The 18,258-nt window shown below is 38.9% G+C and overlaps 1 protein-coding gene across 1 annotated transcript; it reads right to left on the reverse strand.

The window, feature by feature from the left end:
• Positions 1-751: 751 nt before the first annotated feature.
• LOC127438794 (uncharacterized) lies at positions 752-3,085 on the reverse strand. The gene is made up of 5 exons (XM_051694645.1): positions 2,993-3,085; positions 2,523-2,855; positions 2,204-2,314; positions 1,936-2,030; positions 752-1,467 (listed from the first exon to the last, which is right to left on the reverse strand). Exons 1-5 carry the CDS (start codon positions 3,018-3,020, stop codon positions 1,354-1,356), a joined length of 681 nt encoding a protein of 226 aa, XP_051550605.1. The 5' UTR covers positions 3,021-3,085; the 3' UTR covers positions 752-1,353.
• Positions 3,086-18,258: the final 15,173 nt, after the last annotated feature.

The following is an 18,258-nucleotide window of genomic DNA, read 5'->3' on the forward strand; positions in this document are numbered from 1 at the left end:
CCGCATGAGCTTCGAGTCTGGGGCGGGGCAGACAACTCTCCAATATTTTGAATATGGACCGCAGTACCCATTTCAAACGTTGATGTCAATCTTACATATAGCACCTTAAATGCGTTAACTAAAATTACAACAACGTATACTGAAAAACAAACTAAATATAATGTACAATACTCTGAAAAAACTAAAACTGACAGTCATTGAATGAAAACTAATGAAAACAAAACTAAAATGAAATGAAAGTACCAGTAAAGCATAAATATAAAATAAAAATGTTAACTACAATAGCCCTGCTGTACAGAAAGTTGCCATTAGCTGGCAGTAGAAGTTTTATTAGAAATTGTGAGGGAAAAAACTGCAATTTCTGGACTCATATTTTGACTGGCTTTAATGAACGTAACCATTTTGCTGATGTTGTTCTCTTGCTTGTTCAGAAACAGGAAATATGTTACATTTTACCAGCTTTACATGACACAAACTTGGTTATTTTTCAAAAGGTTATTGTTGCGTAATGCAACGTCTTGACATTTCGTTATTTGTGTGACCTGGTATCATGTGATTCTTTCATATGCCCACCACAAAACACTGTTTACCAGCTACAATTACAGTATAACATGCATTAGCGTCAAAGTTTATGATTCAAAAGGAACCTTTACCAAGGTACAATACGCTTTGTGCCAAGCAACTTAAAATGAATATGCATAACTATTTTTGAATGCTATAATTCAAGCACTTCAACTGCTTAAAAAAAAACTATTTAAACCAACTTAAAGTCTATAGCTAGTTTTAGCTGGCAACCAAGCAGATTAAGTTAGACATTTTACAGTGGTTTATGATACTAATTGTATGCCATATAAGGAGATCAGCTAATCCAGCTGAAAATCAGGCTAGGAGACCTGAACTAAACCTTCTTAAACCAGTTAAGTCCAGCAAACCATCTTAAACTGGTTTAAATATTTTCTTTCAGCAGGGTTAGTGCTCGTACATAATCTTTCCTGCACAGTAAACCACACAGGAAATGTAAACGATTACATTCATTTAGTCATTTAGAGACTAAATAAAAAACATAACATCAAGGAAGATTCGTGTCGACAGTCATCAAACTGTAACATCTAATGTTGTCTGGTTACTTCGTAGCAGAATAACAAGTGGTGTATTTTATGATTAAATAAGTAAATACTATGATTATTGCAAATGGAGACAGGAAACGTGATGACCTTTATATGACTCAAATCTGACAGGGTTTTTTTTGCTTGTGCCAGTCACTGCAATATCAGAAAAATCCACAGAAGGTGCAAAAATCCCCAAACCACCTCAAGAACAAATTCATAAGGTGCAGGTTACGATGATCTGTTCTCAAGTTTGTGTGTGTTGAGGATTTGGTTTTGGATTCTGAAGAAACGCATAAGTATTGTTGATCTGACTTGACTTTACCTCTGTGGAATATGGGGAGCACTCGATCTCAGAATACTACAAAAACAATAGAGATATCAATTACCATATATTAACAATATTTTATTTGTAAATATTACCATATATAAACACCTTACATGGACACATTTGATCGATCTTCTTAAAACGATTGCACATTTCGACTTTAATCAAGTTGTCGAGTTTATCGTAGAATCTGGATATCAAACTGGATTCAGGTTACACTTTACAATAAGGTTGTATATGTTATCATGAGTTTTAAACTAACATACATTATGGAATAACATTAACAGGCTAATATACTTGTAAATTAACATTAATCGAGGTTACTAAATGCTGTAAAAATCATTCATTGTGAATGTATTAACTAGTGTATTAACTCATGTTAACGTATAGAGCCTTGTTGTAAAGTTTTGCCCTGTGACGTCATCGGTTGTGACAACTAGCCCCTATGTTATAAAAAGCAAACTGAATAGTGATTAAATCATAGAGCAGTACATGTCTTACCTGTACAGCATTTAAGTCCTCAAGCTGAACTGGTTCAACATTCTGACATTGTTGTCGACTTTTTGTATGCGTCTTAAATTTGAGCTTTAACAGACCTGAAGTAGCAAAATAAATATCATTTAAACTAATCTTCAAACAAAACTCACAACATAAGATAAAACGAGTACATTTTAAAAATGCTCCTCGTAAAGGCTTTGATAAAGTGCACTGAATCTATTAATAACTGGTAATTCTACATGTGGTTTTTATATTAGTCATGAAATCTCACCTATTATTAGAATAAACATCACAACGTTCAATGCAATGGATGTGACTGTCAGAATCTGATGCTGATGTTGCTGACTGTTGAGTTCTGTTTCATTCTGATTTTGGCTGTTTTCTGTTAGGAACAGGAAATCCAGTTTTATCCAGTTTTTTTTATAAATGCCAAAAATGCTTCAACACTAGACATCTGAAAGAACTAAAAGTACAAATATTTATTGCACTGTACAGTAACAGATGATAAATTGTTTTTATATAACTCATTGCTATTACTATATACTGTACATATAAGACATATTTGTTGTGATCATTTTCGAAACACTTACCAGTGATGTAAAGTCTGGTGCCATTGTCGAGATGTAGAGTTGAGCCTTGTTTTGCACAATAATATATTCCTAATTCATCTGCTGTTATATTACTAATAAATAAACGACTCAATGTCAACGTTGAATAATTGTCTTTGAATCTATTGTCATTATAAAAAAGCGATGTCGTTTCTGAACTGAAAGTTCGCAGTATCACCGCTAGAGAATCTGGCAGTTTCAGGAAAAGCCAATTAATCTCTTTAATATCAAGATCACAGTTTAAAGTCACGTTTTGCCCTAAAACCACCAGTTTATTTTTTAAACTCTCTCCAGCTGAACACCACAAGAGCAGATCTGTGAGAAGACAGAACAGATTATTAAGATTATTTCTTTAGACAACAATAAAACAGAGAACTTTGCATCACCGCATAAAACTATCCAATCATGACAAGATCATGCTAAAATAACTAGTAATCATACAAGTAACTTACAGAAGATTGAGAGCTGCACAGTCTTCATTCTGTGGACGTTTATCTCATATGCAGTCACCTAGTGGATGAAGAGGAAGTGCTCCTGCAGAGCTTCAGTGAAACAATAACAAAGGAAACCACCAGACACCCTTGAAAAGAGGATGTAGAAGCTGACCTAGAACTGACTGAACAAATTTTTTTTTTCATTGATATTTGAGTATTTTAGTAGGCCAAAGTGTACGAGATACTGTGAACGGTTTGTTTAGGTTAACCAGTTTCAGGTATCAAGAAGTTTTCTTAATGCACTGAAGTTCTACATTAACCCAACAGAAGAGTTGTATGATGTTAGTATGACTCTCACTTCCTTCAGCTACTGAAGACTGCACAAAAACAAGCACTTTGAATTTCGACTTTCCCAATTATTTCCCAATTAGGATATTTGAAGTTCGTGTAACCTAGGATATTCCCACTAGGTCATATAGTCTTGGTTGTTACATCTTGATTAGAATTTATAATTAGCTTCAATGTATAAAATGTAGATATAGAGTGAATTATTATGATTATTAATATTTACAGTTGCAATCAAAATTATTCAACCCCCCCCCCCCCCCATTTGATTTTGAAAACAAATAGTTAAGTTTACCCAAATTTTAAAATAAAAAATTACAAATGTCATGTCAAAAATATTCAACCCCCGAAAACAATCATTTGTGGAGCATCATTTATCCTTAATAACAGCAAATAAATGTTTCAGGGTTCTCAGGCTTCGGACACCTCTCTATTAGAATTTGTACACATTTCTCATGAGCAAAAGCTTCCAGCTCATTGACATTCTTTGGTTTCTGTGCTGCCACTGCTTCCTTGAAATCCCAACAAAGGTTTGCAATGGGATTTTAATGATGGACTGAAAGGGCCATTTAAGGACATTCCACGACCTATCCCTGAACCAGATTTTGGACAACTTGGATGTATCCTTGGTGTTATTGTCTTGCTGGAAAGTCCAGTGATCACGAGCTTCAATTTACACACTGAAGGCATCACATTTTTCATGCCAAAATGGCCTGATACATGAAAGAATTCATGGTGTCAGTCACATAGTCAGGATAGCCGTTTCCTGCAGCCGCAAAACACCCCCATAACAGGACTGACCCACCTCCATGCTTGACAGTGGGGATGGTGTCGTTCTTGTCATCACCTTGTCATCTTACTCCAGATGTACTGCTGACCCATGGGTGTAAAACTCATTTTCAGTTTAATGCTATACGTCTATAAAAACTTCTTCCAGGACTCCACAGGTCTTTCCTAATTACTTCTTGAATATTCAGGTCAACATTTCCCTTGGTGAAGTTTTGCTTTCTACCACACCCCAAGAAGGTTGCTGTTGTAACATATGTGCCTTGGAAATGTACTTTTAGCCATGACCTTTCTTGTGTAATGAAATAATCTCCTCTATTAGCTTTTGAGACATCGTATTTTTAATTGCATTTTTTGCATAGAAATACATTTTTGCTTACAACGCTAAACTTAAATTTTAAAACTTAAATAAGTGCCATTGCAGATTGATGACTTAATTTTGTTTTAAAACAATTACTTGTGTAGCCGTACATATTTAAGAAACAGCTACATGCAATAGGGGTTGAATAATTATGACATGGTTGGATTTTAAAAAGTCCTGCTGTTTAGAAATATTAGGTTATATATTCACACTATGACTTTGAATGTGTCACTCAACTGATATAGATGTAAAGTTTAAAAATTCTGGGTCATCAGAAAAGCTTACCTTTGTAAATCCTTACTGTCTTGGGGGGGTTGAGTGATTTCGATTGCAACTGTATTTATAATTAATAAAAGTTCTCCAGGTACGTTTATACTTCATGATACACTATATTGCCAAAAGTATTCGCTCATCTGCCTTTAGACGCATATGAATTTAAGTGACATCCCATTCTTAATCCATAGGGTTTAATATGACGTCGGCCCACCCTTTGCAGCTATAACAGCTTCAACTCTTCTGGGAAGGCTTTCCACAAGGTTTAGGAGTGTGTTTATGGGAATTTTTGACCATTCTTCCAGAAGCGCATTTGTGAGGTCAGACACTGATGTTGGACGAGAAGGCCTGGCTCGCAGTCTTCGCTCTAATTCATCCCAAAGGTGCTCTGTCGGGTTGAGGTCAGGACTCTGTGCAGGCCAGTCAAGTTCTTCCACACCAAACTCGCTCATCCATGTCTTTATGGACCTTGCTTTGTGCACTGGTGCGCAGTCATGTTGGAACAGGAAGGGGCCATCCCCAAACTGTTCCCACAAAGTTGGGAGCATGGAATTGTCCAAAATCTCTTGGTATGCTGAAGCATTCAGTGTTCCTTTCACTGGAACTAAGGGGCCAAGCCCAGCTCCTGAAAAACAACCCCACACCATAATCCCCCTCCACCAAACTACACAGTTGGCACAATGCAGTCAGACAAGTACCGTTCTCCTGGCAACCGCCAAACCCAGACTCGTCCATCAGATTGCCAGATGGAGAAGCGTGATTCGTCACTCCAGAGAATGCGTCTCCACTGCTCTAGAGTCCAGTGGCGGCGTGCTTTACACCACTGCATCTGACGCTTTGCATTGCACTTGGTGATGTATGGCTTGGATGCAGCTGCTCGGCCATGGAAACCCATTCTATGAAGCTGTCTACGCACTGTTCGTGAGCTAATCTGAAGGCCACATGAACTTTGGAGGTCTGTAGCGATTGACTCTGCAGAAAGTTGGCGACCTCTGCACACTATGCGCCTCAGCATCCGCTGACCCCGCTCTGTCATTTTACGTGGCCTACCACTTCGTGGCTGAGTTGCTGTCATTCCCAATCGCTTCCACTTTGTTATAATACCACTGACAGTTGACTGTGGAATATTTAGTAGCGAGGAAATTTCACGACTGGACTTGTTGCACAGGTGGCATCCTATCACAGTACCACGCTGGAGTTCACTGAGCTCCTGAGAGCGGCCCATTCTTTCACAAATGTTTGTAGAAGCAGTCTGCATGCCTAGGTGCTTCATTTTATACACCTGTGGCCATGGAAGTGATTGGAACACCTGAATTCAATTATTTGGATGGGTGAGCGAATACTTTTGGCAATATAGTGTATGTGAGATCTAACCTGATTGTACCCAAAGAAGTTTTCATAACCCTGAAACAAAATCTCATTTTTAAGTTTATTCTGTAACACTTTACAATAAGATTGTAAGAGTGAACAATATATTTTTACAGCATATATTAATCTTGGTTCATTTAATTCATGCAAATATAATTCATACAGAATCCAAAATAAAATGTATGCAGTAAATAAAGTGTTAATACATTGTTACTTCTTGTTAGTGAATAATGCATTAACTATATACTGTTATGCTAATGTTAACAACATTAGTAATGCTGAAATTAACATGAACCAAGATGAACAAGTGCTGTAAAAATAAGTGCTGTAGAAAGTGTGTAGTTCACTTTCAAGGCCACACTCGCTCTGGTGACTGTCGGTTTGTTTTTATACAACACAATTATTGTGTGGTTTTTGCTGTCCTACTTTCACACTAGTGTGTGTGGTTTTATGCATGTCTGCAAAGTACTGTTTTAGAGGGGTGTGTGTCCACTGCAAACTCGCATTCGGTCTGCTATGCAATGGCCATATTTTTACAATCCAATCAACAACCAATGGATATACTCAAATCCCACCCTACATTTTATTCCTTTCACTCAGAAATACGTCACATGTAAAGTCGGTCGCAACTTTTGCTTCATGCAGACTTTAACTACACCCTTATCTTTAACATCAATCACTCTTTCACACCTCTGAAACATGGAGACAGGATATGACATCATCATCTACATGATGACCAATCAGAAGTACTGAATAAACTGATATCTGACACCAACTCCTATTCCACTGAATTTCTAAAACCCATTTCAAACTTGACCAGATCTTGAGAAATAAATGATGAAAATACAATTTGGCACAGTGATACTGTAGATTAGCCCTATACGAAGTACAACATAATAATCAAAGACATTAGGCTTACACAAAAATTACACATTTTGAGAACAAAAATAGTTTTTTTTGTTTTTTTTACATTTTAATTTTGCAAGATATTTCTATCCATAGGGGATTTAAACAGGTACTTTGACATTATTCGCACCATGCTTTACTAGTTGAGCTTAATATAAATCTAAAGTCTCTTTAGCAAGTCAGTCCACTGTCGGCCATCTTTGGAACACTTTCGGGAGACTATTTCCAGTCATGCCAGCTCCTATATCTACTTAAATGGAGAAAGACTGAAATCTCAAAAACGGTTGGTCAAGTTAAGATCAAAAAAAGAAAAAAAATCTCGACTTTGTTAATGTGCATGAGCGTTATCGAGTAGATTGACAGGACTTCCTGTCTACATCTGTTGACTGTTGGCTGCCGTTGGGCGTTCCAATTTTTCCCATTCATTTGAATGGAAGTGGCCCATCTCTGCTAAATAATCTCTGATAAAACATGCTGCTTTTGATGGCAAATACACGACGGCGGCTTTTAACATGTTCATAACAAAAATGCTACAATTTAGTAAAGACTTGTGTGTTTTGCACATTTTTGACTGATAAAACTCACCAGGAGTATGTAACTCAGCAAGTATTTTTCACTTTTTTGCTATTTTCACATAATTCAATTGAAAATTTGAATCTACTACAACATTAACAAAGCTGTATTGTTTTCAAACACTAATCAAGCTCAATGCTAAAAAAAAAAAAAAAAAAAAAAAAAAAAAAAAAGCTACAAACAGGCAGCTATGCAGTGTTTCATACTAAAATACATACATTGATATACAGCTCTGGAAAAAATGAAGAGGCCACTCCAAATCAGTGGCATAGCCAAGGGTGGGCTGGGGTGGGCCTGGGCCACCCAAATTAGACCCAGAATATTTGAGATTATTCTTTGACTTCAAATATGTATTTATAAAATAGTAAAAAAAAGCAAGAAAAAAAAAGCATAAATTCTGATTTCTGGTGACTCCAACCAGGTCTCCTAAGCAACCAAATTGGCCCGGTTGCTAGGGAGGGTAGAGTCACATGGGGTAACCTACTCATGGTCACTATAATGTGGTTCTCGCTCTCGGTGGGGCGCGTGGTGAGTTGTGTGTGGATGCCGCAGAGAATAGCGTGAAGCCTCCACACGTGCTAGGTCTCTGCGGTAACGTGCTCAACAAGCCACGTGATAAAATGTGTGGGTTGACGGTCTCAGACGCGGAGGCAATTGAGATTTATCCTCTGCCTCCCGGATTGAGGCGAGTCACTACACCACCATGAGGACCCAGAGTGCATTGAGAATTGGGCATTCCAAATTGGGGAGAAAATGGGAGAACAAAAAAAATAAATACAAAATTCCGATTTCTGAAAGTGTGAAAGAACTGTTTGAATGTGCTGGTTCTCTGTTGTTTAGGAAAATTTGGTAAAAAAATAAATAAAAAATTTTGGGCGAAAACTTGGCCCATCCATTTTTATTGAGGCCCACCCAAAAGTAATTTCCTGGCTACACCCTTGCTCCAAATGTTTCTTAAATCAGCATCTCTACATGTATGGCAGCCATCCCATTCCAGTGTCTGTTGAATTCCTGCTTGAATTTTTGTGCCAGGAGTGGCATAAAGTCCCCCAACAGCAATGTGAACGACTGGTAGAGAGCATGCCAAGACACATGAAAGCTGTGATTGAAAATCAGGGTTATTCCACCAAATATTGATTTCTGAACTCTTCCTAAAGTAAAACATTAGTTTTGTGTTGTTTAAAAATGAATATGAACTTGTTTTCTTTGCATTATTCGAGGTCTGAAAACACTGGCATCTTTTTTGTTATTTTGACCAGTTGTCATTTTCTGCAAATAAATGCTCTAAATGACAATATTTTTATTTGGAATATGGGAGAAATGTTGTCAGTACTTTATAGAATAAAACAAAAATGTTCATTTTACTCAAACACATACTTATAAAAAGTAAATCCAGAGAAACTGATAATTTTCCAGTGGTCTCTTCATTTTTTCCAGAACTGTATATATATATATATATATATATATATATATACATACATACAGTATATAAACATAATTGTGATTATTGAGTCAAGCTAAAATCACAACTAGTCAAAGAATTAGACAACTTCAACACAACTTAGTTATAATAGAAGTTGATTTAACATTTAATTAACATTTATATAATGACTCCACATGCTTCTTTAAGTAAAAAAAAAAAAAAAAAATCATAGTAGATTTTGAGAATTTCACATTACATACATGTTTATGTAATAAGTGATCTTGATAAATGAAATAAAAAAAAAAACATTCAAGTAAAGTCAACAATATTTTACTCTCATTATTTAGCAGATTATATTTCAGTTAGACTAAAAGTTATTCAGTATGATTTGATCTACTGTTGATTATATTTAAGTAGGTTTTGTACTAAAAGTGTTGTTGATCTGGTTAGAATTTATTCCTCTGTGACACACATGAAACTCCACTTCAGAATACTAAACAAATGATAAAAACACAATAGCTTTCAATATTCATGTATAAAGACTTCTCTTCACAGTTCATTTGAACAATGAATATATTGTAACTGTTTATTTTGATCAGATTAACTTTGCACTAGAAATCTAAAACATTTCAAAATACTGCAGTTAAAAGACCTCAAATCAAGTTAAAGTCATTGATTACATTAAAATGAGTTTCACCTCTTCATCATTTGTGTTGTAAATCAGTTCCAGTTCATCCTCCTGACATTGTTGGGAGTTTTTCTTACCTGATTTAAGTCTGATCTGCAAAAGAGCTAAAATATCACAATAATTTCTGATTAAACATTGTAAAGTTCGTCACTAAAGCAATATAGTATGAACATACTTAAAAAGTGAAAGTGTTCCCCCTCTCTTATTTCAAGCAATTTGTTAGCATAGCGAAGTCCTTCATTTGGAATGGTAAGCGTGCCAGATTAAATTTCAATAAGTTACATAGGCCGATTGACAAAAGTGGGTTAGGCCTACCCAAGATTTTGTTTTATTATTATGCATTCGGTCTCATATATTTGGCTCATTGGTCGCTTCCACCTGAGAGAGCCCCTCCCTGGTTTTGTACTGAAAAGGAAGTTCTTGCCTCTATCTCGCCTCTGAATAGCCTTTCGATCAAATTAATTGGAGTAGTTAAGTCACACCCTGTTATTTTGCATTTACACTCGATATGGACAAAAGTGTCCAGAGTGTTTAATTCTGATATTTATTTAAACGTAGCCTCGAGCATATGGCAGAACCCTAAACTATGCATTAATAAGTCCCCTTTCTGTTGGTCAGATTGGATTATGAGGGGGGTTAATGCACTTGGTGACCTATATGAGAGTGGAGTATTGTGACCTTTTGAAAATTTGGTTCAAAATTTTGGAATTCCCAGATCTCAATTTTATAAGTATTTACAGCTACGCCACCTGCTCTGCACTGTTTTTGGGAGTGGCACGCACCCCCCAAGTGCGGCAGATACTCTGGGAGAGGTGATTACTGCTTTTGGAAAAGGTCATGAGGCATCAGTGTATTACTCCCTGCTAATTCAGAGTCTGGGGGACGGAGCTTTAAATTCCCTCAAAAGATTATGGGAGGAAGATTTAAATTTGTTTTTGGAGAGGGAGTGTGGGCTAGGATTCTTAAAAACGTCAAGTCTGCATCTAGAGATGCAAGGGTGTGCCTTATGCAATTTAAGATTCTACATAGATTTTATTGGACTCCTTCTAAATTGTATAGACTTGGTCTTAAGGACACACCCACCTGCTGGCGATGCCAATCAGAGGAAGGAGACATGGCCCATGTTTTTTGGTGGTGCGCTGAGATTCAGGAATTTTAGTTGAAGGTACAGAATGTTCTGTGTGACGTGTTGGGCATACGGATTTCGTTTTGCCCCAGACTCTGTGTTTTGGGTGATGGGGCGGTCATCGACGTAGGTGATAAATACATAAACAAGTGGATCCTCACTAGTGCGATGATAGGCAGGCAGATTGTTTTAAGGGGTTGGAAGTCAGTGGAGGAGGGAGTGTGGGCTAGGATTCTTAAAAACGTCAAGTCTGCATCTAGAGATGCAAGGGTGCGCCTTATGCAATTTAAGATTCTACATAGATTTTATTGGACTCCTTCTAAATTGTATAGACTTGGTCTTAAGGACACACCCACCTTCTGGCGATGCCATTTAGAAGATGGAGACAACACCCATGTTTTTTGGGGGTGTCGTAAGATACAGGAGTTCTGGTTGAAGGTCCAGAATTTTATGGTCGACGTATTGGGTACTCGGATCTCCTTTTGCCCCAGGCTCTGTATTTTGGGTGACGGGGCGGTCATCGATATAGGAGATAAATACATGAAGAATTGGATCCTGGCCGGTGTTATGGTAGGCATACAGGTTATCCTTAGAGGATGGAAGTCAGCTGGAGCCCCCTAGTTTCGTGAGTGGTGCGAGGAGATGGGCAGGGTGGCAGCTTGGGAAGAGTTGTCAGATAGAAGGCTAGGCAACATGGATATGTTCATTAGGAGGTGGGTCAGCTATTTGGCCTTTTTGGAAGGCTCTCGGGGAGGGACAGTGGAGGGAGACGTGTTGTTTTAAATGTGTATGTTGTAGCCTTTTTGTTTTTGAACATATACTTTTTTTTAAAAATGTATTTCTAAATATTTTCTTCTGTCTTATTGTTTGTTTGTGTGTCTTTGTCAATTGTATTTGACCACTGGGGTATCGGTTTGTGTTGGGTGGTGGGGTGGGGTGTTTAATGTTCGGGAGGAAGGTTTGTAAATAATAAAATGTGATTCCATATATTCTGTTATTTTATATATATATATGTTATATGGAATCAATAAACTTTTAATAACAAAAAAAGAGTGAAAAGTGTAAATCTCACCTGTTGTTGTAACACAAACTACAATGAGCAGAATGAGTGGAACAGTCACAGTCTCACGTGTTTTCTCATCTTGAGCCGCTTCTGTTGAGAACCCGAAAACCAGCAGATTTATGTTGTTGAGAAACACCAAATATACATCAACATATCAAATGCAGATCTTTGATATAAACAAAGGTTAAAATACAAATTTAAGAGAGCATTCTGTAACTGACAAGAAAACTTTTTTGTTGTGATGAGGTCATTCTAAAATAACAAAATACTATTCAGAATACACACTGATCCAGTAACAGATTTCATGTAATTTTCGAAACTCTTACCAGTTGTCATTATAAAAAGGCGATGTAGTTTCTGAACTGAAAGTTCGCAGTATCACCGCTAGAGAATCTGGGAGTTTCAGGAAAAGCCAATTAATCTCTTTACTATCAAGATCACAGTCTAAAGTCACATTTGCCCTAAAACCACCAGTTTATCTTTTAAACTCTCTCCAGCTGAACACCACAAGAGCAGATCTGTGAAACAGAAAACAACTGATTCATGACAGCATGCACGAACAAAAAACGGATGATAAATGTTATCCAGCATGACTGAAATTGCTATCTTTTCTTGGTTTCAAAGTTTTCATAATCCTAAAACTTTTTTATTTCCAGGTTTAAGTAGATTTCGAATTCCAGATTTTCAATGTGCTCTCAGATCTTTGGACTTAATAACAGAGTAACATGAACAGTCACTACAACCTGACATGCAGTACAAAAAATCTAATAAAACAGGCAAAACAACAACAACAAAAAAATCAAACCATCTTAAAAACAACTTTTTTCAGGCAAGTTCACAGGTTCATATAGTCCTGAAGTGCATTTCGATAAATGGATTTGGCGTGCTGTCTATAACGCAGGGGCTCGAGCACAGGACTGGGCTTGAGCTCTGAGATCACCCCCACTGGACTATCTGACTGAAGCAAGAAATACAAAAACATTTTTGAAATAATAATTGGTAAAGGTGTTATGAAATATAATGGTGGAGGGATGCTGGAAGAATCGTCAGTGGTGGGAGGGAAGCAGTTTAATATTTAAACATTAATAATTTCTTGAGATATGATTGGCAGGACTAGATAAACAAGCTCCTCCCAAAATTACATTTGGAACTTCGTACTGTATGAAACAAGCCGTTGAAATAGATCTTACCTCATCACCATTTGTGTAGTAAGACTGTTCTAGTTCAACATTTTCATATACAGGACTTTTCTTGCATAGTTTATGGTTGATCTTCAATAGGCCTATAAATAACACAAATATCAGTGTTTAAACGTTCTTCTAGTAGTTTAACACAAGTGAATTATTTTTAAGTTCATCAATAACACTTGTGTATGTAACAACAAAACTAATTAATTACTGAAGTATTTAAAATTACGGAGTGACTATTTGCACCCCTGTGTAAATAGTATCTGCCACACATTGCAGCTATTTGCACCCCAACAGTCTGGCGGAACCACAGAAATATACAATAAACGAACCAATAGATGTCGCTGCAGTGGCACTGGGTGTAAAGATGGTGAGTGAATGTGTAGTGTTGACCTAGCAACCGTGGTTTGAATTTGCATTTTGTCCCACTCTTTTCCCCACCCGATTCCCACACCTGTTTCCACTCTTACTATTTCTTTGAATACTAGCCTTCTTAAAATAATAGATAAAAATGAATATAAATGTTGATTTCATCTCAGTAATTTAGTCACGGTGAATGTCAGGGAGTGCAGAGAAGACTTTGTTCCGGAGGCGGGGTCTGTCGATCGCACTCATTCCCGCGGCTCGGCATCGATTGTGTGTAGATTGCTTTACTGTATTACTAATATATAAATCACAGTGGTCATTTTTTCTAAGGTAAGATTAAGGTTAGGTTTAGGGGTAGGGGTTAATGTACTGTGTCTGTGGGACTCTAAATAAACACAATAAATAAACTGCAGTGATGCCCATATACAGTACTTACTATATGTTAGTATTTAAATATGGGTCCAGTAGCCTATCTGACACTAGGGTGCAAATAGCATCTGTCTTGAAATTATTACAAATAGAATATGTAAATACGTTAGGTAACACTTTACAATAAGGTTGTATTCGTAAAAATGATTTAACTACATTAGTAGCATTAAGTAATCTTGTTTAATATTATTTGCAAAATATACTGATGCATATATCTCAAAAAATATTAACATTAATTAATGCATTATGAACTAAAATAACAATCAGCAATTTTATTTTTTTTCATTGAAATTATTAAATTAATAAATGCTGCAAAACAGCATACATTGTTCATCACTCTAAAAAAAGTTTTTGTAATTTACGCATTTCAATTTTATAACAAAATTTCATCAAATTGAACTGAGTAATTCTTTAACAAAATAAAATAAAAAAATAAAAAAGTTATTAGTTTTACAAGTTTTGTATTATATATTTTATATAATATTATTTATATTTTATATTATATGGTATTTACATGTAACATTTGTGGAGATGAGAGGCAATGGATTTAATTGCAGCTTTTTAATGAAAACAAATAAAACAACAGAAAACATGAGAAACACTGTAACCACTAGAAACACTAGAAACAAACCATTACAATCATAAATAAACAAGAACCAACAAAGACAGAGAACATGAGGGCATTATATACACAAAGACCAATGGGTTATCAAGACACAGCTGGAAACAATCAGGAAGGGATGATGAACTGGGCACAGTATGCGTGACATAAATTTCAACATAATCCAGTCTGCACGGCTTGACCACGCGCCGGCCTCTGTGTGCATCGTCGGCGCATGACCCGGCCATTGACTCTACCAAAAGAGCATCACAAAGAAGTTGTAGTATTATACTATCAATAATACTGTCAAAATAATAGTAAACACAAGGACACCATAACATTACATAGCCCCCCCCCCCCCTTTAATGGGTGGCTCCTGAAGCCCAAAAGCAACTACAAAAATTAGAAAGCTAGGGTAGGGTAATAAGGGCAGGTGATGGCAGCAAGAGATCACCATGGATCCGGCGGACGGAGAGGAAACCAGGGAGGACCGGGCAAGGTAGCAGGGGACCACGGGGGACTCGGCGGACGGGTGGGAGAGGCTGGCAGGGTCAAAGCATCAGGGGATTCGGAGGGCTCAGAGGTCAGGGCCACTGGGGAGATGGAGGTTAGGCCTGCTTGGGACTTAGAGGGCTCAGAGGTTAGGGCAACAGGGGATTCGGAGGACTCAGAAGTAAAAGCCGCTGGGGACTCAGAAGGCTCAGAGGTCAAAGCCGCTGGGGACTCTGAGGGCTCAGAGGTCAGGGCCACTGGGGACTCTGAGGCCAGGGCAGCTGAGGAGATGGACATCAGGGCCACTGGGGAGATGGAGGTCAGGGCCGCTGGGGAGACGGAGTCCAGGGTCACTGGGGACTTGAAGGCCAGGGTTGGTGGGGACTCGGAGGCCAGGGGGCGCTGGGGACTCGGAGGTCAGGGTTGCTGGGGCCTCTGAAAGCAAGGCACAGGGGAACTCAGAGAACAAGTTACTTGGGGACTCAAAGAGTAAGGCACAAGAGAGCAAGGCACTAGGGGACCCAGAAGGCAAGGTACTCGAGAGCAAAGCACTAGGAGGTTCAGAGGGCAAGGCACTCGAGAGCAAGGCACTAGGGGACTCAGAGGGCAAGGTACTAGAGAGAAAGGCACTAGAGTGCAAGGCACTAGAGAGCAAGGCACTAGGAGGCTCAGAGGGCAAGGCACTAGAGAGAAAGGCACAAGAGAGCAAGGCAGTAGGTAACTCTGGGGGTGGAGCCACTGGGCACTCAGGGAGCGAGGCCACTGGAGGTGGGGCTGCAGCAGAGGGAGGCTCAGAGGGCACAGCTGCAGGGGGTGGAGGCTCAGAGGATGATCGGGGCATGGTCTTGGCAGTTGGGGCATGGGACTCAGCGGTCAAGGCGGCCAGGGACTCAGTGGTCAAGTTGGCTGGCGACTCAGCGGGCGTGGTCAGGGTGGCCGGCGACTCAGCGGGCGTGGTCAGAGTGGCCGGCAACTCAGCAGGCGTGGTCAGGGTGGCCGGTGACTCAGTGGGCATGGTCAGGCGGTCGGCAACTCAGGGGGAGTGGTAAGGGCAGTGGGAGTCGACTCAGCGGGCATGATCACCTTGACCACCGAAGCAGGGACCACCAATGTTGAGACCACTGGGACCACCAAGGCAGGGACCACTGGGGTTGAGACCACAGGGACCACCGAAGCTGAGACCACTGGGGTTGCAACTACTGGGACCACTGAAGCTGGGACCACCATGGTTGAGACCACCAGGACCACCGAAGCCAGGACCACCAATGTTGGGACATCCGAAGCTGAGACCACCGAAATTGGGACCATCGAAGCTGGGACCAGTGAGGTTTGGACCACGGAGAATGGGACTACTAAAGTAGAGACCACTGGGACCACCAAGGTTGGGATCACTGGGACCACCGTAGAAGGGGACAGAGGGGCCTCCGTAGCAGGGAGCCTTCTCCTCCTCTTCCTCTTATTGCCCACTGCCTCTGGTGAGAAAGCGCTGGGTGCCGCAGTGGGAGTACTGTCATACCCGACTGTGTAGGAGGAGAAGCTGAGCCTTAAAACATTATCAATATATTCCACCAAGGAGAAGTCACATCTGCCTCCAGACAGGCAGCCCGAAACGAAAAATGTCCTTAAGCTCTAAGTCTTCCCAATTTCGCACGCTGGCTAGCGCACAAAAAAATTCCACATACTCCTCAATGGAATCAGTTTCCTGCCAGAGACAAGATTTCTATGGCTGCAAGATCCATGGTTTGTTGGTTCTTCCGTTACGTTTGTAGAGATGAGAGATGAGAGGTAATGGATCTAATCTCAATTTTTTTAATGAAAACACAAATAAAAAACTAGAAAACAAAGGAACCACTAGAAACACACTATTACAGTCATAAATGAACAAGAACAAAAAAGACACAGAGAACATTACAAAGACTCATGGGTTAACAAGACACAGCTGGAAACAATCAGGAAGGGATGATGAACTAAGGCACATAAAGGACAGAGAAAACAACTTCAAAATAACAGTGCATGAATATTACTATCAATAATACTGTCAAAATAATAGTAAACACAAGGACACCATAACATTACACATGTTCAAAAACAAACATGGTAGTAAAATGGTGCATTATTTATATAATACATATTAAACATTTAAAAATGAAATCATGTTTAAAGTAAAGTCAGTAAATGTCTAAAGAGTTCTAGTATGGCTTTATTCCGGTGATCATTTTAGTTGCATGATACTTTAAGATTTATTGTGATCTTGTGGTTATACAGGTGCATCTCAATAAATTAGAATGTCGTGGAAAAGTTCATTTATTTCAGTAATTCAACTCAAATTGTGAAACTTGTGTATTAAATAAATTCAATGCACACAGACTGAAGTAGTTTATGTCTTTGGTTCTTTTAATTGTGATGATTTTGGCTCATATTTAACAAAAACCCACCAATTCACTATCTCAAAAAATTAGAATACATCATAAGACCAATAAAAAAAACATTTTTAGTGAATTGTTGGCCTTCTGGAAAGTATGTTCATTTACTGTATATGTACTCAATACTTGGTAGGGGCTCCTTTTGCTTTAATTACTGCCTCAATTCGGCGTGGCATGGAGGTGATCAGTTTGTGGCACTGCTGAGGTGGTATGGAAGCCCAGGTTTCTTTGACAGTGGCCTTCAGCTCATCTGCATTTTTTGGTCTCTTGTTTCTCATTTTCCTCTTGACAATACCCCATAGATTCTCTATGGGGTTCAGGTCTGGTGAGTTTGCTGGCCAGTCAAGCACACCAACACCATGGTCATTTAACCAACTTTTGGTGCTTTTGGCAGTGTGTGCAGGTGCCAAATCCTGCTGGAAAATGAAATCAGCATCTTTAAAAAGCTGGTCAGCAGAAGGAAGCATGAAGTGCTCCAAAATTTCTTGGTAAACGGGTGCAGTGACTTTGGTTTTCAAAAAACACAATGGACCAACACCAGCAGATGACATTGCACCCCAAATCATCACAGACTGTGGAAACTTAACACTGGACTTCAAGCAACTTGGGCTATGAGCTTCTCCACCCTTCCTCCAGACTCTAGGACCTTGGTTTCCAAATGAAATACAAAACTTGTTCTCATCTGAAAAGAGGACTTTGGACCACTGGGCAATAGTCCAGTTCTTCTTCTCCTCAGCCCAGGTAAGACGCCTCTGACGTTGTCTGTGGTTCAGGAGTGGCATAACAAGAGGAATACGACAACTGTAGCCAAATTCCTTGACATGTCTGTGTGTGGTGGCTCTTGATGCCTTGACCCCAGCCTCAGTCCATTCCT

Source organism: Myxocyprinus asiaticus, chromosome 50, assembly GCF_019703515.2.
Source record: "Myxocyprinus asiaticus isolate MX2 ecotype Aquarium Trade chromosome 50, UBuf_Myxa_2, whole genome shotgun sequence".
Lineage (NCBI taxonomy): Eukaryota > Metazoa > Chordata > Actinopteri > Cypriniformes > Catostomidae > Myxocyprinus > Myxocyprinus asiaticus.